This window comes from Moschus berezovskii, chromosome 23 (genome assembly GCF_049115385.1).
Source record: "Moschus berezovskii isolate FMDL1 chromosome 23, NW_MosBer_1.0, whole genome shotgun sequence".
Lineage (NCBI taxonomy): Eukaryota > Metazoa > Chordata > Mammalia > Artiodactyla > Moschidae > Moschus > Moschus berezovskii.
The window spans coordinates 18,303,471-18,328,038 of NC_142482.1; the positions used below are offsets into that span (position 1 = coordinate 18,303,471).

General features: G+C 39.3%; 1 protein-coding gene across 14 annotated transcripts in view; it reads right to left on the reverse strand.

Moving 5' to 3' along the window:
- MLIP (muscular LMNA interacting protein) overlaps window positions 1-24,568 on the reverse strand; it is a 301,520-nt gene that overhangs the window by 65,586 nt on the left and 211,366 nt on the right. For 11 of the 14 annotated variants that reach the window (XM_055406484.2, XM_055406481.2, XM_055406487.2 and 8 more), the window contains 2 exons: window positions 17,148-17,192; window positions 1,160-1,288 (listed from right to left, as the gene is read on the reverse strand). In XM_055406484.2, the coding sequence (XP_055262459.2) occupies window positions 1,160-1,288; window positions 17,148-17,192 (174 nt within the window). The remainder of the gene's footprint in view (window positions 1-1,159; window positions 1,289-17,147; window positions 17,193-24,568) is intronic. The other 3 variants (XM_055406489.2, XM_055406483.2, XM_055406490.2) reach the window with 1 other exon arrangement.

Here is a 24,568-nt window from a genome sequence, read left to right on the forward strand (position 1 = left end):
CACAAACATGAACAGAATTTCTATTTCCAAGAATTGGTTAGTTATCATTTTCAAACTAAAGTTTAAAGAGTACAGCACTTCATGTTCCTTTGTAAGTCCATTCTATTATAGATTACCAAATGTGCTGGTGATCTTGTGTTTCCTGGTTATATCCACAAAGGTTTCTGGATTGTCTGAATTGCTTAAAGCTGAAACTCCAATACTTTGGCCACCTCATGCGATGAGTTGACTCACTGGAAAAGACTCTGATGCTGGGAGGGATTGGGGGCGGGAGGAGAAGGGGACGACAGAGAATGAGATGGCTGGATGGCATCACCAACTCAATGGACATGAGTTTGAGTGAACTCCGAGAGTTGGTGATGGACAGGGAGGCCTGGCGTGCTGTGGTTCATGGGGTCGCAAAGAATCGGTCACGACTGAGCGACTGAACTGAACTGAAGCATGTAATAAAGTTTGAGATATAAAATATATAACCTATGCCTATTTGTTGCATTAGAAAAAGACAAAGATGCAAGGTTTCTCTTCAAGATAATTTATGAAATTTTATACTGCCTAAATGTGTATCTTCATATTTTCCCCCAATATCTTATAAAGCATCATCAACAACCTTCCATTATACATTCTCCAACAATAGGATATATAAGGGGAATTTACCGTTTTAGTACATAACAAACAAACAAAAAAATACCTTGAATAACTTAACCTCCTATTCCCTACCTAGCACCAGTCAATCTAGTGGATCACATCATCTCTACTAAGTTGATAGGAATCCAAACAATAGATCTTTTGTCAAATGTACTAATGTACTACCAAACCTAAAAAATTATGTCACTTCAAAAGGAAGCAGTATTTTAGTAACAAGAAGGCAACATCTATATCACATGAAGACTCCGTGATGTCTTCATAGAAAGTCATGTCTTAATCCCCAAAATAATACCAGCACTAGGTAGAAAAACTTTAGATAAAAGCCTTTAAATACTTCCAAATATCATCCTGGAAATACTTAAGAACTTTTATTATGCAGAAAATGGAGCTTTTTTAAAATTACTAAGGTTATTCCAATCGCATTTTCATGTACATGCTCTATTCATTAGGGCATCTCTGTATTTTGTACAGTTATTTATTCAAATATCAAAGACTTTTTCATGTGTACACTCACCTGCTCAGAAAAGAAATCACTGTTATCCTCCAGGTATTTACTGAAAGGGTTGGGTTCATAGACTTCCTCCTCTTTTTTCAGTAATATTTTGGATTTTACCAGTACGGGGCGAATTACTCCAGGCTTTGTCTTCATGAATGTCAATTATTTTTTAGAAATAAAGAAAAAAATACTATTAAAATTAATACATAAGTGTATTAATTCATTTAAATGTTCTCACAGCAATTTATTATTTTTAATTTTTAAATGATTTTACAAATACATAAAGAGCCAGAAATCAAAAGATTTTAACTAAAGTAGCTTTAGTTTTAAGTGACCAGTTATACAGTAATCAATTTAAAAAGATCTACTATCATGACGTTCAAAATGCCAAAACATCTTCACCTGTCTAGTCAAATATCTTTACCTGCACTTTCAGCCAATAAATATTTCATTTGACAAATATTCAGTGATGACATCCTCAGTGCCAGGCAGCATACTCATTTGGGGCATGATAGGAGAGATGAACTTGGTACAATTCACCAAGCCCATAACAACTGTCTTCTTCTGGAAACTGCCCCTGCCCCCCATGCCCTAAAATCTCAGAATCCATGTTCAGACTCCCTATAATGAAACCAGGCAGGGGTGGTGTTCTGACCCGAGAGGGTAGGGGCTGGGTAGCAAACAGATGTTTTCTCCCAAGAATATGGAGCAGGGCTTTAATCATCTGCTCTTTAGTCATGCTAGGAGACTGAAATGATACTATGTAAATTTGGGAGCTTTGGGAAAGCCTTGCTCTGCCATAAAAGCAGATCTGATGAGATCAAGAAATATACAGCAAAGTATAGGGAGAAGCAGCCGTAGAGGAAACACACTTGAGGACTTTCCAGAATTGAATTCCAAAACATTCCTGAACCAAGCAGGATTTCTGGTCCAAGACTCTCTGAGACTTTCCTTTCCTTTAATACAAAATTCCGTTTTTTAAACTCAGGTTGACTTCTATAATTTGCAATCAAAAGAGTCTGAGTGAATAGGCCAGTCATTCAAAATTCACGAATTTATACCCAACATCAGTTAGACAAGAGAGGGAAAGGGAGAAATCTAATTTGGGGCAATTTCAAAATGATGTTTCACAAACACTAAAGTCTTGTTATACTGTAAAATGTCACAAAATGATGGATAAGTTTACAGAAACATCCCAAACAAGAATTTGACAAAAAGTTGTGACATCTTTTTCTGTGTGAGCACTTTGTTGTAATCATTCTTATCAGGTCCATTTCTTTTCAGAAAATAGAAAATTAGCTCTCCTCAGTCCATGCTGATGCTCACTAGTTAAGCCTTAAGCATCAACATCTATCTTGCTGCCGCATAAGCCGTTGGTTATGTTTTGAGGCTTGAATAAGTACCACTCTGCAACAATTTTTTTCAGGTCGTATTTTCCCAGGTGACTTTCATTTCTATGCCAACTGGGCAAATAAAGATTGAGGAGCATCTCTATCTTCTGCAGGCTGGGCTGGGAAATATCTCCCATTTAAGAAACTGATTTCTTTCCAGAGGGGAAAAGTAAGCAAGTATTAGGTTGGTCCAAAAGTAATTTTGATTTTGCATTGCTGAACTTTGCTGTTTGATACTGGAATGCATTCTCAAATAAATGTGGTTATGTTATACATCATTTTAATGTGCATTTCTTGCTTTATGTTTTTTGCTGGTGACTTACTATTTGCTGCGTATTTTATATTTATTTTAGACTAGGGAAATGATTTTAGGCCAAAAGCAAATTTGAGCAAATTTCTTATTCAAGTTCAAGATTGTAAAGCAGCGGAGACAACTTGCAGTGTCAACAATATATTTTGCCCAGGAACTGCTAACGAACATACAGCACAGTGGTGGCTCAAGAAGTTTTGCAAAGGAGACGAGAGACTTGAAGATTAGGAGTGCGGTGGTCAGCCATCAGAAGTTGACAGCGACTAACCAAGAGCTGTCATCGAAGCTGATCCTCTTACAACTACATGAGAAGCTGCTGAAGAACTCGGTGCTGACCATTCTATGGTCATCTAGCACGTGAAGCAAATTAGAAAGGTGTAAAAGCTTGATAAGTGGGTGCCTCGTGAGCTGACTGCAAATCAAAAAGATCATCATTTTTAAGTGTTATCTTCTCTTATTCTGTGCAACAATAACAAATCATTTCTCAATCAGATTGTGATGTGTGATGAAAAGTAGATTTTATACAACAATCAACAATGACCAGTTCAGTGGCTGGACTGAGAAGAAGCTCCAAAACACTTCCCAAAGCCAAACTTGCACCAATAAAAGGTAATGGTCACTGTTTGGTGATCCACTACAGCTTTCTGCATCCCAGCAAAACCATTACATCTGAGACGTATGCTCAGGAAACTGATGAGATGCACTGAAAACTGCAACGCCTGCAGCCAGCATTGGTCGACAGAATAGGCCCAATTTTTCTCCATGACAATAACCAACCACATATCACACAACCAGCGCTCCAGAAGTTGAACAAATCTGGCAGCGCTACAGTCACCTGACCTCTTGCCAATTGATTACCACTTCTTCAAGCATCTCAACAACTTTTTGCACGGAAAATGCTTCCACAACCAGCAGGAGGTAGAAGATGCTTCCCAAGAGTTCGTCGAATCCTGAAGCATGGATTTTTACACTACAGGAGTAAGCTAATGTATTTCTCACTGACAAAAATGTGCTGATTGTAATGGTTCCTATTTGGATTAATAAAGATGTGTCTGAGCCTAGTTACAGTGATTGAAAATTCAAAGTCCAAGACCGCAATTACTTTTTCACCAACCTAACAACACCCAATTATATGTGAAACTGCACAGGTGAGTACAAATATGAGAGTCATATCCTCCAATGAACCATCACGAGAACAAAGCCCAGGCAACTACTGATTTCTACAGCTACCTGTAATGGAGAAGCCTGACATCTCGGTCACAATGCAAAACTGTCCAGATTTCAGGCCTCTCTTTTCCACATGACTTCCTATTACATTTCTCCTTCCTGTCACTTCTATTCCTGTTTCTTCTCCTAATTTCCTCCTCCTTTGGAAAGTAGGAAATCAGTACAACCCCAGTACTTAGGGTTTACCAGGTTCTAAAGCCAGCATGGAATTTTAGGAGCTAAGCTTGATGGCAGCAGCAGAAAGATGAAAGCAGAGGTGAGAAATCTGGCCAGATGCACTTAATATGCTAGAAGATTCTCCCTGCCAGGAAAAAGATCCCCTGGTCCCTGCATTGCTAGCAGGTTGATGTATTGGGTTATCCTGACCTGTAATCTTCCACTCAGATCATCTCTCTTGGTTTCATCATCCTCCAGGGTGAGTCCAGAAAAGACATTCTTCTGGTTGGTTGGACATCAAATAGTAATAGCTTTAATATCAAAATCAGTTACTTATGTTTCATATTTATTTCTCTACCAGGCTTTATGCTTTATGTTGCTATGAATTTCCTGAATCTGATGGTTGTCTGACCATTCGACAATGATTCTTTCCCTATTTTCTCTACTTCAGATTTTCTGTTTTCTATTAGAAAAATATTAGAAATTATAGAAAATAATAGACAAATATTTTCTAATTATAATTAGTTTATCAATAACATATGCAGATGACACTACCCTTATGGTAGAAAGTGAAAAGGAACTGAAAAGCCTCTTGATGAAAGTGAAAGAGGAGAGTGAAAAGGTTGGCTTGAAGCTCAACATTCAGAAAACAAAGATCATGGCATCTGGTCCCATCACTTCATGGGAAATAGATGGGGAAACAGTGGAGACAGTGTCAGACTTTATTTTCTTGGGCTCCAAAATCACTGCAGATGCTGACTGCAGCCATGAAATTAAAAGACGCTTACTCCTTAGAAGGAAAGTTATGACCAACCTAGATAGTATATTAAAAAGCAGAGACATTACTTCGCCAACCAAGGTCTGTCTAGTCAAGGCTATGGTTTTTCCCGTGGTCATGTATGGATGTGAGAGTTGGACTGTGAAGAAAGCTGATCACCAAAGAATTGATGCTTTTGAACTGTGGTGCTGAAAAAGACTCTTGAGAGTCCCTTGGACTGCAAGGAGATCCAACCAGTCCATTCTAAAGGAGATCAATCCTGGGTATTTATTGGAAGGACTGATGCTAAGACTGAAACTGCAATACTTTGGCCACCTTACACGACGAGTTGACTCACTGGAAAAGAGTCTGATGCTGGGAGGGATTGGGGGTGGGAGGAGACGGGGACGACAGAGAATGAGATGGCTGGATGGCATCACCAGCTCGATGGACATGAGTTTGGGTGAACTCCGGGAGTTAGTGATGGACAGGGAGGCCTGGCGTGCTGTAATTCATGGGTTCGCAAAGAGTCGGACACGCCTGAGCGACTGAACTGAACTGAACTGGATTAGACAATATTTTCCTAATAGAAACTATTTTCCATTTCTCTAGTTCAGATTTCCCAGGTGCTCTTTCCTCGGACTCTGTGTCCCTAGTCTTGGTCTACCAGAAGTCTCTGAATTTTCCTCCTTCTAGTTTGCTTCTTAGTTTCAGAACTGTTGCCCTACCCTTATTCGTACATTATATTCACCACTTCTTTCTTTAATACTGAATTTTTTTCTTTTTCCCCTGCACCTTAACTTGCTGTCACTCACCAGTCAGCATTCAATGGACAGGGAAGTCGACTCCATGAAAAAGAATACTAAACATAGTTTGCCTTTGACATTGTTCACACTTCCCATCCTATAACCTTTACCCATACCCTCCACACCTAACTGTGTCTCAGTGTTTGGTCAAACTGGAACTCAAACCTTGGCAGCCCAATTCTGAACCCCATGCCCTCTCCATGAACTGTGGTACACAATCAGTCCTGACCATGGCAGGCCTCTGCACCTGCCCGTACCATTCTACTACTGCTTTGGAACCTGCCCCAAAGGCTGAGCACTCATTGTAGATAGTGACACCATCATTATTCTGAAGACTCCAATTCCATATATTACAGGCACCACGTTCAATATGTTAAATTGATTATCTCAGTTCCTCTTCTCAACACCCTGTGAAAGATTCAGAATCAGTAACATGCCAAAGCCATGCAGTTAATATGTGAACAACTCAAGATTTAATCCAAGTCTGGTCTGATCATAAGCCCATGATTTTAATTACTCTGGATGATTCATTTTTAGCTGCTAAAGCATTGACAGATCCAGCTAGACTCATGAGTGATACAAATATCATTCTAATGATACCAGGAAAAGTCACTCCATCTAAATGGAGAAATAAAACAGGAACAACTCCCCTTTTCAGCACAAAGGACACAGGAAGAAAAATAAGAAAGTTCTTCAAAAAGCAAATTTCAATGTACTGTGATGAACCTCTTGAGAAATGATTTACACTGTACATAAGACTTTTTTTTCTCTTTTGGAGCTATATTTTATGGAAATAATTGCTAATCTTTTCATTCTTGCTATTAAACTATTTTCCCCACATTCAGAAAAATAGCATTATCATTGTAGAAGGGATGATCAGACATTTTATTTTTAACTGGAACCAGAATACTATGATTCTGATTAGTTATTACAAGTTTTAAAATCTGAGAACCTCATTAGAGCCAGGTGAATATGTGGGCTTTTAGTGGATGGATACTCTGCCTGTTTATATTCTTCTTGACACAATTCCAAGAGTGCTAGGCTCCAACAATCATGGAGAACTCTACTCTCCATTTGCTTTGAAGAGCGGAGTAGCTCATACAGTACTGATAAATTCTCTGCTTTAAACTAAAATATAGCTGATTTATAATGCATTAGTTTCAGGTGTACAGCAAAGTGATTCAGTTACACATATACATAAATAATGTACATATGTAATTATGTGTGTATTCTTGACTTTTTTGAAGTGCCTCCAAGACAAAGCAACCACTGTCTTAGAGCCCTGAAGCATGCTTCTATCAGATCATCTATCATGTGCTCTCTGGAGCCATTTTCCCAGCTGAGATCTAGTCTATGTCAGGAAATGTAGTGTCTACACAGAGGTGAGCAAGACATACCTCGTGTTCTCAGAGGGCTCACAGTTCAGGTGAGTTAAGCATGTTACAACCACGTGTAAGTCAAGCCACATCACTGGACTCCTCGTAAAGCTTTCTAACTCCACCTTCTCGCTTAGAACAAAAGCTAAAACGCTTCCCGTGCCTGTAGGGAGACCTACTCTTTCACTCCCCAACCAGCTTCCCCTTTCCCATCGTATCTCCTGCTCCAGACCTTCCCTCTCCCTCACTGTCCCCTCTGGCACACACTGTCTTCCCTCCTCTGGAGTTTGAACTTGGCTTTCACATTGTCTGGAACTTTCGAGGACTCTCTTTCAATTCTTCAAGTCTCTGCTCCAATGCCACCTTATCATCAGATAGGTCTTCTCTAATGAGCTGTATAAAAGATCTTACTTGCCCTATTTTTTTTATCTGACCCCAGTTGACGTTTATTTTCTTGCTTCCTCCACTAGAATGTATGCTCTGCGAGGCCAGAGATCATTGCTTTCTTCACTGTTATCCTTCTAACACCTAGAACTGTGTTTGGAACCTGCTGCTGCTGCTGCTGCTGCTAAGTCACTTCAGTCGTGTCCGACTCTGTGTGACCCCATAGACGGAAGCCCACCAGGCTCCCCCGTCCCTGGGATTCTCCAGGCAAGAACACTGGAGTGGGTTGCCATTTCCTTCTCCAATGTGTGAAAGTGAAAATGAAGTCGCTCAGTCGTGTCTGACTCTTAGCGACCCCACGGACTGCAGCCTACCAGGCTCAACCATCCATGGGATTTTCTAGGCAAGAGTACTGGAGTGGCTTGCCATTACCTTCTCCTAGCAGATGCTAAACAGACATTTGAAGGATAAATAAACTAACTGACAGGCAGAAGCTCAATATGTAGGCTATAATCCAACATCAAAGCCTTAAAAAGTCTGACTGCCCATTTAGTGTCTCCTTTCATTTTCCTTGGACTTCCCAGCTGGCACTAGTGGTGGAAAAAAAAAAAAAAACCTGCCTGCCAATGCAGGGGATATAAGAGACATGGGTTCGATCCCTGGGTTGGGAAAATCCTGTTACTGCAGTGCTTTTGCCTGGAGAGTTTCATGGACAGAGGAACCTGATAGGCTATAGTTTCATGGGGTTGCAAAGAGTGCAGACATTTATTTTTCGTGGACTGATTTTTTGATTACAGTATAAGCAAAGAAAAGAGAACATTACAAGACAGAAGATCCACACTACCTTTCACCCCTAGAGAATTAGAAGAAGGAATGTGGATTGGTGAGCTCCACCTTCAGAGATGAGTAGAAAGCAGAAGTTATCATCTTTGATGATACAGGAAGTCAAGACCAGGGACCACACCTTTAAGGACTTTGCAAGATTTTAACTCTACTTTTTAAAAATAATTTATTTTCTCCCGTTTGATTACAGTGATAAAGAATGAAACTATCAACACCAGAGACAATGATGTCAAATTCTTCGGAGAATTCAAGAGTGGGTGAGACTTGGGAGATCACATCTAACTCTATTCTTAGTCTTAATGGAGAAAAAGCCCAAGAGATGCAGTGTGTGGAGTCCCAGGGCCTGGAGGCAGGTTTTAATGGCCTGTGGGGCACTGGTTCCGCTATTCATACTTATCAAGTAAACACTTATCCAAGAGCATTGTTACTTGCGCACTGTAAAAAATAGACATCGTCTCTGTCCTTCGGAACTTACAACTCTATGACAACAGTTGGTATTGCCTCTGGCTGGAGACCAAAGTTGAAAAGTAACTGCTAGCACTGATCTAGAGAATGAATTATATAGATAATGCCTTCTTAGAACAACATCTTTCTTAAATTAACTCCAACTAGCAGACTGTTTTTAATTGCCTTTGACTGCAGTAGCAAGCTCTCGGGTCATGTGATAAGAAAACAAAACAGCAACAACAACAAAAATCAGCAAGGAAGTGAGAGAACATAGCACAGAGTCAATCCATGGGTCTGCCTAGGAATTCTACTAATTTGATGGATCCGAAGAGCTTGTGAAAGTGCCATTTCTTCTTTAAGCCATCTGCTTCTGTCTTGCCTATATTCTCCAGTGCTTTTGTTTTTGTTTTCTAAGTTATTGGGGCAACAAACTCAAAGAAATGCAAAAACATTCTCCTAGTCAAGACTCTTGACAAAAGCAACATTTTCTAAATTATATAACTGATTCACGCGTTCAATTAATAGATGTTTATTAACTCCAATTCTTTTTTAAATAAAAATGTTAATGGGCTTGTAGCAAATATTTCAGCTTTTTTTTTTTCTCTCAAAGAAATATCTCAAATTTTTAAACATTATAGCACGGAGTGAAGTTTCCAAGATTGGGGAGGAGGGTGTGGACAGATTTTAATACCACCCATTAGCTGCAGGACTTTTGAGATGTGGTAGACTTCAGAGTGTTTTTCATCAGAATAATGGAAATAACAATTCCTGCCATACTAAGTCACAAAGTGACTGTGCAAATCTAACAAGATAATATGCATGACAGAACTTCGTAAAGAGAAAATAGCATAGAAGGAAACTGAAAAAGAAAAAAAATTCTTTCCTTTTTCTTGTTTTTGCATTTATAATTCAGAGTATTGATACTAAAGGGTCTTGATTACCCAGGAAAATGCTTTTCTGTTGAGCTTTTAAAAAAAATGTTTTATGGTTTTATGATTACTGTGATAGCTGTATTACAATAAACATACACAAGATTTCAATAATTATAAGCCATATTCCACAGCTCAGAAAACATCTTTTGAAATGTACACAACATAGATTGGCCAGATTGAAATATCTCAAAAGTTAAAGAAAAGCCAATAGCATGACTCAAACCTGAGAAGGCATCCATGACAAATGCTGTAGCACTTAAGCATGTTGTGTCAAGGCAAATTAGTCCAGAATAAACTGCCTTTAAGCTTAAAGAAGGCATCAGTGCTACACAAAAGCTTTCAGGGCCGCAATTTCTGAACAACAGAGACCTCAAGGGCTCTTAGAAAGAATAGCCATGCACCACTAAAACCAGACACAGCAGCGGGCTTTCAGAACTGGGAACAAAACACATGAAAGGTTAAGTACTCCTCTGTGTAATGTTCCAGTAAGACGCATTTTGCTTTTACCTGTGGTCATGTGGTTTCAGAGAAGGTACTGGCACCCCACTCCAGTACTCTTGCCTGGAAAATCCCGTGGACGGAGGAGCCTGGTAGGCTGCAGACATGGGGTCGCTAAGAGTCGGAAACGACTGAGTGACTTCACTTTCACTTTTCACTTTCATGCATTGGAGAAGGAAATTGCTACCCACTCCAGTGTTCTTGCCTGGAGAATCCCAGGGACGGGGGAGCCTGGTGGGCTGCCATCTATGGGGTCGCACAGAGTCAGACATGACTGAAGCAACTTAGCAGCAGCAGCAGCAATGTGGTTTATTAAATCTGTTGTTTTGTACTCTCTAGATTCAGTGTTCTGCCTTGGGCAACAATGAGCATTTTGCAGTGGCATGAAATTTCAAAGATCATGGCATTCAGTCCCATCACTTCATGGCAAATAGATGGGGAAACAGTGGATGACTTTATTTTTCTGGGCTCCAAAATCACTGCAGATGGTGATTGCAGCCATGAAATTAAAAGATGCTTACTCCTTGGAAGGAAAGTTATGACCAACCTAGAGAGCATATTAAAAGCAGAGACATTACTTTGCCAACAAAGGTCCATCTAGTCAAGGCTATGGTTTTTCCAGTGGTCATGTATGGATGTGAGAGTTGGACTAGAAAGAAAGCTGAGCACAGGAGAATTGAGGGCAGGAGGAGAAGGGGACGACAGAGGATGAGATGGTTGGATGGCATCACCGACTCAATGGACATGGGTTTGGGTGGACTCCGGGAGTTGGTGATGGACAGGGAGGCCTGGCATGCCACAGTCCATGGGGTCGCAAAGAGTAGGACATGACTGAGCGACTGAACTGAACTGAACTGAAATTCCAAAAGCAAAGGCGAGTGTCTTCTAACCTAGGTTCCCCCATCTAACTGCCAAAGAAGTCCACTGCTTACCCATCATGTTGAGTCCAACCTGTTTTCTTACTCAGAGGAAAGAGACGCTGCCAGCCTCTGTTAATACTATAATGACTAAGTCTGGGAATTAAGAAAGCTTTGTGAAGGGTCAGTCTAGATCTTGGATCTTCCTTTCCTTTTGGTTCCCTTTCTGATGCCAAGAGATTCACTAGCCATAGGCGTAAAGCCTCAGGACCCTAACAGACCCAATCCAGTCCCTCCTCTTCGGGAAGTGATCAACAATGATTCCTTTTTAAAAGTCACACAGAATAAAGAAGAGCATGAACCCAGTGATCTTAGATAATCTATTCAAACTCTGTGACCCTGTTTCTTTATCTGTAAAATGGTCACAAAGTAAATCTCAGAGATAATATTTAAGAGAATTTTTGTGCAATAATAGCCCCCCTGAGTTAGCAACTAAACAACAACACCTCCAACTCCATACAGGATTACGCTGACAACTTCACATATTACAATATGTGAGCCCTACAATAACCCCTTCAAGTTGACATAGCAGTTGTCCCAACCTCCATTTTCCAGATAAGTATTTCCAACACACTCTCACCTCTAAGTCCCTCCCAGTTTTGATGTACTATGTTTCCGTCTAATAGAAGAGAAACAGAGACGCAGTTGGTGAACAGTTTCAAAAGGATCCCCAAAACACTTCTTTCTGAGCCTAATATTACATAATTTGGTTTGCAGGGTAAACAGTGGAAATATTTTAATAGTAAGGGGCAAGATCATATTTCTTTTTTTCCTTGCAGTGTTGAATTGGCACAATTACAATGTAAACAGGTGGGCCAAGTTAAAAAGAAAAAAAAATGAAAAAAGTTGAATTTTTTTTGGTCTGTTCTTTTTTTTTTAATTTATTAATTGAAAGATACTTGCCATACGGAATTTTGTTGGTTTCTGGCAAACCTCAGCATCAATCAGCCATAGGCAGACGTACACCACCTCCCTCTTCAGCCTCCTTCCCATCTCCCTCCCCACCCCACCTCTCTAGGTTGTCACAGGGCCCCTGTTTGACTTCCCTGGGTCATACAGCAAACTCCCACTGGCTACCTGTTTTCCATATGGTAATGTAAGTTTCCACATTGTTCTCACGGTACACCTCACCCTCTCCTTCCTTCCCGCCCCCACCCCACCCCGCCGTGTCCATCAGCCTGTTCTCTATGTCTGCATCTCTGTTGCTGCCCTGCAAATAATTTCATCAGCACCATCTTTCTAGATTCCATATACATGTGCTCAGTTCAGTTCAGTTCAGTCGCTCAGTCGTGTCCAACTCTTTGCGAACCCATGAATCACAGCACGCCAGGCCTCTCTGTCCATCACCAACTCCCGGAGTTCACTCAAACTCATGTCCACAGAGTCGGTGATGCCATCCAGCCATCTCATTCTCTGTCATCCCTGTCTCCTCCCGCCCCCAATCCCTCCCAGCATCAGAGTCTTTTCCAGTGAGTCAACTCGTCCCATGAGGTGACCAAAGTATTGGAGTTTCAGCTTTAGCATCAGTCCTTCCAATGAACACCCAGGATTGATCTCCTTTAGAATGGACTGGTTGGATCTCCTTGCAGTATAAGGGACTCTCAAGAGTCTTCTCCAGCACCACAGTTCAAAAGCATCAATTCTTTGGCGATCAGCTTTCTTCACAGTCCAACTCTCACATCCATACATGACCACGGGAAAAACCATAGCCTTGACTAGATGGACCTTGGTTGGCAAAGTAATGTCTCTGCTTTTAAATATGCTATCTAGGTTGGTCATAACTTTCCTTCCAAGGAGTAAGCGTCTTTTAATTTCATGGCTGCAATCAGCATCTGCAGTGATTTTGGAGCCCCAAAAAATAAAGTCTGACACTGTCTCCACTGTTTCCCCATCTATTTCCCATGAAGTGATGGGACCGGATGCCATGATCTTCGTTTTCTGAATGTTGAGCTTCAAGCCAAACTTTTCACTCTCCTCTTTCACTTTCATCAAGAGGCTTTTGAGTTCCTCTTCACTTTCTGCCGTAAGGGTGGTGTCATCTGCCTATCTGAGGTTACTGATATTTCTCCCAGCAATCTTGATTCCATCTTGTGCTTCTTCCAGCCCAGCATTCCTCATGATGTACTCTGCATATAAGTTAAATAAGCAGGGTGACAATATACAACCTTGACGTACTCCTTTTCCTATTTGGAACCAGTCTGTTGCTCCATGTCCAGTTCTAACTGTGTTAGCATATGATATTTACCTTTCTTTTTCTGAAGTAAGAACTTCACTGTATGATAGGCTCTAGTTTCATCCACCTCATTAGATCTGACTCAAATGTGTAACTTTACGGCTGAGTAAAGGAGATCCAACCAGTCCATTCTAAAGGAGATCAGTCCTGGGTGTTCATTGGAAGGAATGATGCTAAAGCTGAACCTCCAATACTTTGGCCACCTCATGCAACGAGTTGACTCACTGGAAAAGACTCTGATGCTGGGAAAGGTTGGGGGAGGGAAGAGAAGGGGACGACAGAGAATGAGATGGCTGGATGGCATCACCGACTCTGTGGACATGAGTTTGAGTGAACTCTGGGAGTTGGTGATGGACAGGGAGGCCTGGCGTGCTGTGATTCGTGGGGTCGCGGAGAGTCAGACACGACTGAGCGACTGAACTGAACTGAACTGAACTGAAAAAGCCAAAGCTCAAAAACAAAATGGCTTCTGTATTAAGCTTAGGCTATCATAGCAATCCATCATTTATTTTTACTTCAAGCAATTTATTACATTTCTCCCCTAAAATAGTCAAATACTTTGAATTAACTGCTTATTTCATACAAAGTGTACAATATTTATTTACATAATTTAACTGAAATCTATCAAATATTCCCCCAAATTTTGTTTTCCTAGGTTATACACACATTCACACATGTATAAACAAAAAGCAATACATATACATGTGTCTGTGCCACCAGAATCACCTGCAATATGGCATTCATATGCACAGTGCATGTTACAAACACACACATATAATTGTGTGTGTGTGTGTGTATATATATATAGATAGATAGATTTCAAAGGTATTTTTATTTACTCATATTATTCAGAACTTAACCCAAAAGAGAATTCATAATGGCAAATATTGGAAATCCACTCATAAAAATGAAAGAATTATAATTTAATTCATAAATGATAATACTTAAGGGTAGAAATATTATAAATTCTTTAAGAAGCATATTTATACAGTATCACTAGTATGTAATTATTTCTACAGTATTCAATATTCAGGGAATGAAAGCACAGAGTTAATGCGATGAGATAGAAGTCAGTGATTAAATTGAATAATTATATCAATCCAAGAGATGTTCTTTCTGTGTGTGATAGCTTGCTTGAGAATAATCACTTCACAAACCTACCAAGATCTCAAGTGCATTTGGGGATTAAAACTTAATTTAAAACTTGGCTAAAAAATTCCTTGAACTCTCTATAGAAAAGGTCTAAAGTAAATACAAAAAAATTATCACCAACATCAGTTAAAACAATGCTTTGCATTTTTTCCCCTAGAGAACACAAGAGTCAAATTCATAGAATTATTTGATTAGGCAAAAAAAAGTTCATTATCACATTTACAATGAGACATTCATACTATGTCTTATTTTATGAAATCATATTTGCTTTCTTAAAATGTTTTGTAAAATATTATATCAAGACTGACATCTATACATATATGAATCTGTATATATATATCATATATATATCAGTCTGATAATACATATGTACATTCACACACAGTCAATACCTAAAATCTGTTTTTTGTATACTATGTTGAGTATACACATATTTCTTGATTTTCAAACATTACTCTCAAGAAACAGGTACATATATCATTATTTTAAATACCAAAATAGCTATAACAACAGCTCCATGTCTAAAGTGGGAAACTGTTCAACTTCATAATGTTATCACAGTGCTTGTTTCCATGGCAACGCCTTCACTCCCCTGAGCTAGTAACCATGGACTCTGCCCTAGAGAGGCTTGGAGAGAGTGGAACTGAATGCTTTCGTTGCTCAGTTAGGAAACTGAAGCCGAGGCTCTCAGATTCCTGACTTCTCACTGTCAGTCCAGCAGTTAGCGTCAGAGCAGGGAGTGAAAGCTTGGTCTTCTGGCCCCCGTTCCAGCGTCCTTCCAACTATGCTATACTGCCGGCCACTGTTCTAAGCCTACTGACACTAAGGCATACACACAGACACACCCCATATACAAACCAGAGACACCAACACACCCAAGCCATTTGCTTCATCAGGCTATCTGAAGAGTCAAACGACATTCTGTACGATTTTCTAGCACTACAAATGAAACACTGTTATCATTTTGGCATGATAATGACAAAATGGCTTGGTGGTTATGGATGTAGGACATAGAAATAATTGCCTAAAAAGAGAAGAATCAGTATCACACTACTTTTCTAGATATTTTCACTTCTTTTCACTTCCTTTACCGTGTCTATTGTTTCAGTTCAGTTCAGTTCAGTTCAGTCGCTCAGTTGTGTCCGACTCTTTGAGACCCGTTTAGGAACATATAATTATAATTATAAACAGCTAAAAGACATGTAATATCTAGGCAGTTTATATCATGGTTCCCATTTGCTAACCACCTGCAACAATAAGAAACATGAAACACTAGTGGAAAAAGAAATGTTTCAATCTAATTAAACATTTATCTATAAATAACAAACAGATCCTAGAGCCTAGATCCGTGCTGTCCTACAGAGTAGCCACCAGTTCCCATGTTGGGCCCTTGAAATGTGGCTAGTCTGAATTGAGATCTGCTGTAAATATAAAATACACTGCAGATTTCAAAGACTTTATGTCTACCAAAAAAATGGAAAATAATCTCAATTTATACTACTGTATGTGGAAAGGAAAATGTGTGTCTATTAAACAAATAAAATATATTATTGAAATTAATGTGACCTGTTTCTTTTTAGTTTTTTAACATGGCTACTAGAACATTTTAAATTGCCTATGTGATTTATATTTGTAAAAGGTTCATACTATATTTCTGTTGCTCATCCCTGGTTTGATCATTCTTTATCTTCCTGCCTGAAACATCTCATTTCCTATTTCCCCAAGTTCAGAACCTACCTTACGTGATTAAAGATGACCTTGTTCTTGAACCCTTTTCTGATCTCTCCCACCAGGAAATGAATCCTTGCCTCTAAAACATCAGTATCTTGCTTCCAGCCCTGACCACTCTATTCTACCACCACCACTAGAATGCAAGTTACCGCAGCAATCATGGTCTATGGATGTTTCTATGCATGTTTGTAACCTACAAAATAACCAGCATGGAGCTTTAGTAAAGCATCAGTAAACCTTTACTAGACAAGTAAGCAAAGAAACTTATTCATAGTATATTTGTCCTCAGTTCACTTTTAAAAAATTTATCTATTTATTTTAGTTGGAGGCTAATTACTTTACAATACTGTAGTGGTTTCTGCCATACATTGACATGAATCAGCCACAGGAGTACATGGGTCCCCCCATCCTGAACCCCCCTCCCACCTCCCTCCCCACCCCATCCCTCAGGGTCATCCCAGTGCACCAGCTTTGAGTGCCCTGTTTCATGCATCAAACTTGGACTGGTGATCTATTTCACTTATGATAATGTACATGTTTCAATGCTATTCTCTCAAATCATCCCACCCGTGCCTTCTCCCACAGAGTCCAAAAGTCTGTTCTTTACATCTGTGTCTCTTTTGCTGCCTCGCATATAGGGTCATCGTTACCATCTTTCTAAATTCCATATATATGCGTTAATATAGTGTATTGGTGTTTTTCCTTCTGACTTATTTCACTCTGTATAATAGGCTCCAGTTTCATCCACCTCATTAGAACTGATTCATTTTTGTTCAGATAAATCTATCTTGAAAGATAAGGATTTTCTAGAGTACCAGGTCTATGATTTAATAACAAGATACATACCAGTTGACTCTCTGATACCGTAGAAGATGGTGAGGAGAGGTTTGCCTGCAAAATTATAAACACAGTGTTTCTTAGTGAAATTCATAATTTAGTAAAATAATATATCTATGTTTTTAAGTATTTAAGTATTTTGAAGTTTTTGATAATACATATCAATTATAGAATTTTGACAGATATTAAGTAAAGGAAAAATACCATTATGTCAACTCCAAAATAATTGTTTTACATTTTTTGCTCATTGCCTTTCAATATTTCTCCTACACATTTTCATTCAGCTCACACAGTGGTAAATATGATGTTTTCTATAGTGCTTTTCCTTAGCATCTTAACACAAGCACCAGCAAAAGGCATTAAAAATTCTTCAAGGTGATGCAATATTTCATTCTCCATACACTCCATATTCTACTTATACCAACCTTGTTAGCTATTTATATTTATTTATAGTAAAAGAAAACAACAGATTTTTTCCTTAAATTACGCATATTAAAAAAATAAAGCTTTCATGAAAAAATCTTTGTTTTTTTAAATTGTTTTAAATTAATATTGCTTCATCATTCTTGCTTCCTGAATTTCACACCTTTCTTCTGGATTTAGTTTCCTTCTCACTGAAATAAATGCTTTGATAGTTTTTTTTTCAGAGCTTCCCATCTTGAACTCTCTCTGAAAATGTCTTTATTTTGTTCTCCTCTTGAGCTAGAATTTACCTAAACATAGAATTCTAGGATAATGGTTATTGTTCCCAGCATCTTGAAGATACTGTCCACTTGCTCTGACTTCTGTTAATTACTGTCAGTCTAAACATCATAACTTGGATTATCTGTCTTTACATTTGGTTAGTGTTTAAGGTTTTTCTCCAGGGAATTCTGTAAGCTCACTATGATGTGTCTGAGGGTGACCTCCTTTTACATATTCTTCTCTGGGGCTTGGTATTGTCCTTTACTCTGAGTATGCATATCTTTCTTTGATTCTGGAAAATCCTCTAGGAATCTCTTCACATATTGCTTTTCTCTTATTACATCTAATCTGTTCTTTAGAGTTTCAATGAAATATATTTTGGGTCTGCTGAATCCATAGTTCATTTCCATAAAATTCCTTGTCATATTTTTTTATCCCATTATGCTGCATTCTGGATTGTTTCCACACATAAGCCTGACAGTTAACGAATCAATATTAATATACATTAAACATGGCCATTGAATTTTATATTTTTACGACAGCATTTTTAACTTCAAGGAGTTCAATTTGATTCTTTATCAAATCTTTTTATAGTGTCCATAATTCCTTTTAACTATTTCAACATTTTTATTATATTTATATTTCATTCCAGATTTTTCTATAATCTCTCATGGTTAAATCGGGCTTCCCAGGTGGCACTCACTAGTGCTAAAGAACCCACCTGCCAATACAGGAGACATAAGAGATGCCCAATTTGAACCTTGAGTCGGGAAAATCCCCTGGAAGAGGGCAAGGCAACCCACTCCAGTATTCTTGCCTAGAGAAGTTCTATGGACAGAGAAGCCTGGTGGGCTACATCCCATAGGGTCACAAAGAGTCAAACACGACCGAGCGACTTGGCACACACACATGCAGGATTAAATCTCCTGTCTCTTGTATCTGCTGACTCTCCTTCCTGCCTCTGTCCCGAGATGTCCTTCACTCATTTGGTGACTTTTTAGTTTTGATTTTGAGCTACTGTTTAGTCGGGGTAATTTTAGTGATGATTTCTGTAGGTATCTGAGAAACTCTGGGTTGGGAAACCATGCCAATAATACATTTCATGTTTGCCCCGGTGGGGTCCCAAGAGTTTCACTGACTCTGGACAAGTTTGCATTTTATTTCACCAACCTCACAGAGGCACAGGTCGCCACATGTTCAAGTTTTATAGGTTTGTTGTTGCCTGTGTACTCAGTTGTGTTCCACTCTTTGTGACCCCATGGACTGTAGCCCACCAGGCTCCTCTGTCCATGGAATTTTCCAAGCAAGAATACTGGAATGGGTTGCCATTTTCTACTCCAGGTATCGTTCTGACCTAGGAATCGAACCATCATCTTTTGCATCTCCTTCATTGGCAGGCAGATTCTTTATCAACTGCACCATCTGGGAAGTCCCATTTAACTTGCTCCAACTCCTTCATCTTTATAAGTTTAGCACCCATTTTTTTATGGATGTGCAGGGTAAAGATGTTGGAAGGATGTATGTCTACTTCTATCCCACACTTCATGGATACGGGGCCTTCCAGACACTGGGACACACACAAAGGATCCATTTCGATCTCTCAGATTCACGATACAGTGAAAGTTAAACTCTAAGCTCCTGGCTCCTAGGTTCTGGTGTACCTGTGTCCTACAGAGCTTATACTTATTTTCCCACCTGGAGCTCTCTCTTCATATCTGGCACCCACAGTTTCACTTTCTTTCTTGTCGTCTGAGATACACATATACTTTAACAGTTACATTTTCTCAAGCTACTCTGCCCTTAAATGGGATGCTGGGCTTCCATATCAGCTCAGCTTTCACCATTGTTGGGAAGTGGGCAATATATATAATTTTTTTTTTTGGATGCACTACGTGGCATACAGGATCTTCCTAAACTAGGGATCAAACCCTTGTGCCCTGCATTTGAAGTGTAGAGTCTTAACCACTGGCCCAGAGAAGTCCAGGAATTGGTCAAATACAGATGCACAATTATAAATATACTTGGCTAAGACACAATAAAGCTGTGTTTCTAAACTATTTCTATTCTTTTTGAAATTGCAAATATTTTCAGGGTTTGTGACAGATGAGTCAATGTTGTCTTTACCCTCTGAGAGGTGAATGATGACTGAAAACTGAAGGCTGAGTGACTCCCATGGTATTGCCAAGTACGGAGGAGTGTCAATCACTAAACATGACAACCAGGCACCTGCAGCCCTTCTTGTACTGTGTCCATCACGGTTTGTTTTTGATCTTTGACTCATACCATTCTTCACCAAGATGGCCACTGCTCACTGTCATTCCTGGTTGCTCTAAGGCAGCAGGCTGTCCCAGGTAATGGCTTCCTACCTCTAGCTGCCCTGGCTAATAGCTGTGGACCAGGTTAGTGTCCACTAAGGTTTCTGACTCTTCTGTGCTACAGAAAATTGTCCTTCAGAATGCTCACTGCAGTGATTGCTCAGATCACCAAAGGCTTCACTTTTAACCTCGTAATGCAATATGAGTAATGGTTACCTCTAATGTCTTAGGATCTTTTTCCTTTAGTTAATTTTTCACTATTGGAATACTGAGAGAATTTCTCTACTCATTTCCTGAGTTAAACAGCTTCTATGAAATATGCTGAACTAAATTTGTCTTGATGGAAACAAAACACTGAACTAAATGTGTCTTGATGGAAACAAAACATAGTTAAGGGGCTTCTCTGGTGGTCTAGTGATTAAGAAAATGCTTTGCAATGCAGGGGATACTGGTTTGATTCCTGGTCCAGGAAGATTCCACATCCGGTGGGGCAACTGGGCCCGTGCAGCACAACTGCTGAGCCTGCGCTCTAGAGCCCAAGATCCACAACTGCTGAGCCCACGTGCAGCAGGTACTGAAGCCCACGGGCCCTAGGCCCGTGCTCCACAACAAGAGAAGCCACAGCATTGAGAAGCCCACACACCGCAGCTAGAGAAAGCCCCCGCAGAATGAAGACCCAGCACACTCGATAAACAAATAAATAAAATATTTTTAAAAGCATAGTTAAATTTTTCTCTCCATAATTTTAAGGAAAAAAGAAGTCACCCACTAAAAATATTTGCACAATTTAACTACATTACTAACATTTTTGAGTACATTGTGCTAAGTAATACCAGACTGTCACAGAGAAAAAAGATAAAATGCTCAGGCAAATATATTAATTAAATTACGGAAAAACCCATATATCTTTGTATTCAATCTCCACAAGTCCCCCGAATTTCTTCACTGAGAATGATGACATAACAATAAGGTGTTTTAGACATCCCCAATACATTTTTATTTCACCTAATATAATGGACTTCATATCACTATTATGAGAAACTATTTCCAGAGTGGGGAAAAAACAGAATTAAATTTGAACTTTGGAGTAAATATTTATAAAGTCACTGCAGATCCTTTATCAAAGAAAAAGAATATTGGCTTACGTGTATTATCACTGATAAAACCAGACTCTCTCAACTAATCTAGTTGTGTCAAACCCTTAGAGAAGCCTCCTTCTTTCTGCCCAATATGGGTTAAGATTGTTTATTAAATTCTGAAGCTATAGTTATGTTACCAATATTCTAGCAATGATATTTCAAGAGTAAGGAAAAATTGTTTGGTGAGCTGAGATTGGAGCTGTGAAAAATGAGAGGAGACTATTATATTTAAACAACTGCCCATTGGTAAAAAACTAAACTAAGGAAGAGAAGGAACATGGGGTACCTAAAAATAAGCCTGAGACTGGACTTGAACAGCACTAAGGTTATCAGTCACTTGATCTATCCATGAAGAACATCACAGTGAGTATAAGAACGGTTCTTGTGTGAAACGAGGTCCTATGGTCTATATTCTATAGCCTTTGACATCATTTTAATTACTAAAGAAAGAAATGTGAGAGAGTGGAAGTATTTTAACCCATTTATCATCAATGAAAACCAAAAACACACAAAACTTTTTAAAAGAAACAGAGCAGTCAAAAAATTGTGAAAATAAAAACTTCTTATTTCAAAGAAATTTTGTTAAAAAGGCAAGTTACATGCAAACTAATAGAATTAGACTAAAGAAAGAAACAAGGATTTGAAATCTACTGAAAAATGAATTGCCAAAGACCTCATGCCCGAGGCACATAAAGAAAAACCAAGCTTCTCAGTTATTGCCTGCTGCTGCTGCTGCTAAGTCACTTTAGTCGTGTCCGACTCTGTGTGACCCCATAGATGGCAGCCCATCAGGCTCCCCCGTCCCTGGGATTCTCCAGGCAAGAACTCTGGAGTGGGTTGCCATTTCCTTCTCCAACGTGAAAGTGAAAAGGGAAAGTGAAGTCGCTCAGTCTAGCACTGCTTTTTTATGACACACATGTCAATGTTGTTTTTACCCTCTGAGAGGTGAACGATCACTGAAAACTGAAAGCAGAGTGGGTCCTGTGGTATCACTAAGTACGTAGGCACATGGATCACCAAACATAAAGCACCCACTTTGGATAAACCATTTTCCTTTTCCAAAGATCTCATGCCAGAGAAACATAAAGAAAAACCAAGCTCCTCAGGCATTTCCTAATGCTGCTTTTCCGTGCAATCTGCAGCTGTTCCCTACGCTTGACTCCTGGGTATCTGGCATCACACTAGCAGACACCCTTTTGGGAGACTGAAATAAAATCAAGTTGCAGCAAGTAAAAAGTGTTAAACACTTGCTTTTGCCTTCTACCCTCTGCACTAACACTTTTAGCATTTTTTTCTCCTTCAACAGTTATGTCCCTCTCAATTCAACAGCATTAAAGTGTTTCTCTTTGACCTTTTCTCTGTTGACTTTAATTGTCCCGTGTTTTCGTGAGGCTCAAACTCTTATTAATGATAATGTATTAATTGAACTTTAATTCTCCCAGATAAGACTGATCTACAGATAGGCAAAAAGACAAAACTTAAAACATCAACAGAGCCCCTAATAGTCTGAGTGCTGAACTTAGCACTGAGGAAATATAAAATTATAAAATGACAAGACACTATCTCACCCTTAAGCTAGACAGAATTCCTGTTATTTGTACATAAGACACTACTCAAAAGACTGAATTCAAAAGAAGATGGGGTACATATAAACAATGGAATACTACTCGACCATTAGGAAATGAAATCATGCCATTTGCAGCAACATTAATGGACCTAGAGATCATCATATTAAGCAAAAATAAGTTAGAAGAGAAAGACAAACATCATATGATATCACTTATGTAGGGTAAGGGAATTAGAGAAAGCTGGTTCGGAGAAAGAAGGAGACGGGTACTTTACAAGAACAGATCACCCTTAATGAGGCAAGAAGGTGCAGCAGTCAGATTAGTGAGCCAGAGAAGAGTAAGTATATATAGGCATATATGTGGAAATCTACTGTCTTAAGGGGGCCTGTTCTTCTCCAAGGTAGTTTGGATTAGTTATCTTTTAATGGCTGGGGCAAGGAATTCCGGAGATCTGCCAGAGGAGGCTGGGCGTAATGTCCATTCTATTCTTCGGGTGAAAGAGTTCTTTGTTTTGTAAAGAATGGTGGGGAGTTTGTATAGAATGGTGGGGAGTTTTAACTCCAGGCTATTTTGAGCTGTGCAACTTTCCTTCAACTTACAAATAGAATCTAAAATATGATACGAATGAACATATCTACAAAACAGAAACAGACTTACAGACATAGAGAACAGATTTGTGGTTGCTAAGGGGGAAGAAGGGTGGGGAGGAGAGGATTGGGAGACACAAGGTATTACTGTATAGTGCAGGGAATTAATTTAATATTCTGTGATAAGCCAACATGGAGGATAATATGAAAAAGAATATATATGTATAACTGAGTCACTTCTCTGTACATAAGTTAACATGTGTGCATGTGTGCTCAATCGTGTCTGATTCTTTGTGAGCCCATGGGTTGTAGCCTACTAGACTCCGCTGTCCATGGAATTTCCCAGACAAAAATACTGGATTGGGTGCCCATTTCCTTTCCAGGCGATCTTCCCAACCCAGGGAGTGAGCCCTCACCTCTTGAATTGGCAGGCAGCTTCTTTACCAGAGTGCCACCTCAGAAGCTCCACAGCAGAAATTAACACACAACATTGTAAATCAACTATACTTCAATGAAAAAAGATTAATCCAATGGTAAGCATAGGAGGTGCCAAGACCATAGAGATATATCCATGAGACACCATATCTTTCCGGCTTCTTATTGCTTTTTCTATCTGTAGACCTTACCCTGTATGAATATCTCACTAAAAGTCACTGTAGCAGTTAGTAATATATCCCCAAATGTTCTAAATATAAAAAGTAGAGTTGGAAGTATTTTAAAAGTTTGGCTCAGTACGTTAGGGAATGATGATTCCATGTTGCTATGAACTTAATTGGTAGGCAGAATAAATAACCATGGGGACCAGTGACAGTCAGTCTACATGTGTCTCAGTTTACATTAAAGATCAAACCAAGGGAAATGTGGGTGAAATACGGCACCTTTGTGTTTGATGACATGTAAAATGCTGATGAGGACCAAGGCATAAGAGATGTCTCATTACGTCATCTCTCTTCCTCCTCGTTTAGCACAACTGATATAATCATCTTCCAACTCTTCCTCAGCCTCTCTCACACATACAGATCTTGGAAATATTTCTGAACCATAAAGAAAAGAAAGAAGAATGACCAGTAGAGTGGAATTTCTTGCTGAAACTGTTAATAACTCATCAAATATCTGGTCACATCCTACAGAAGCAGA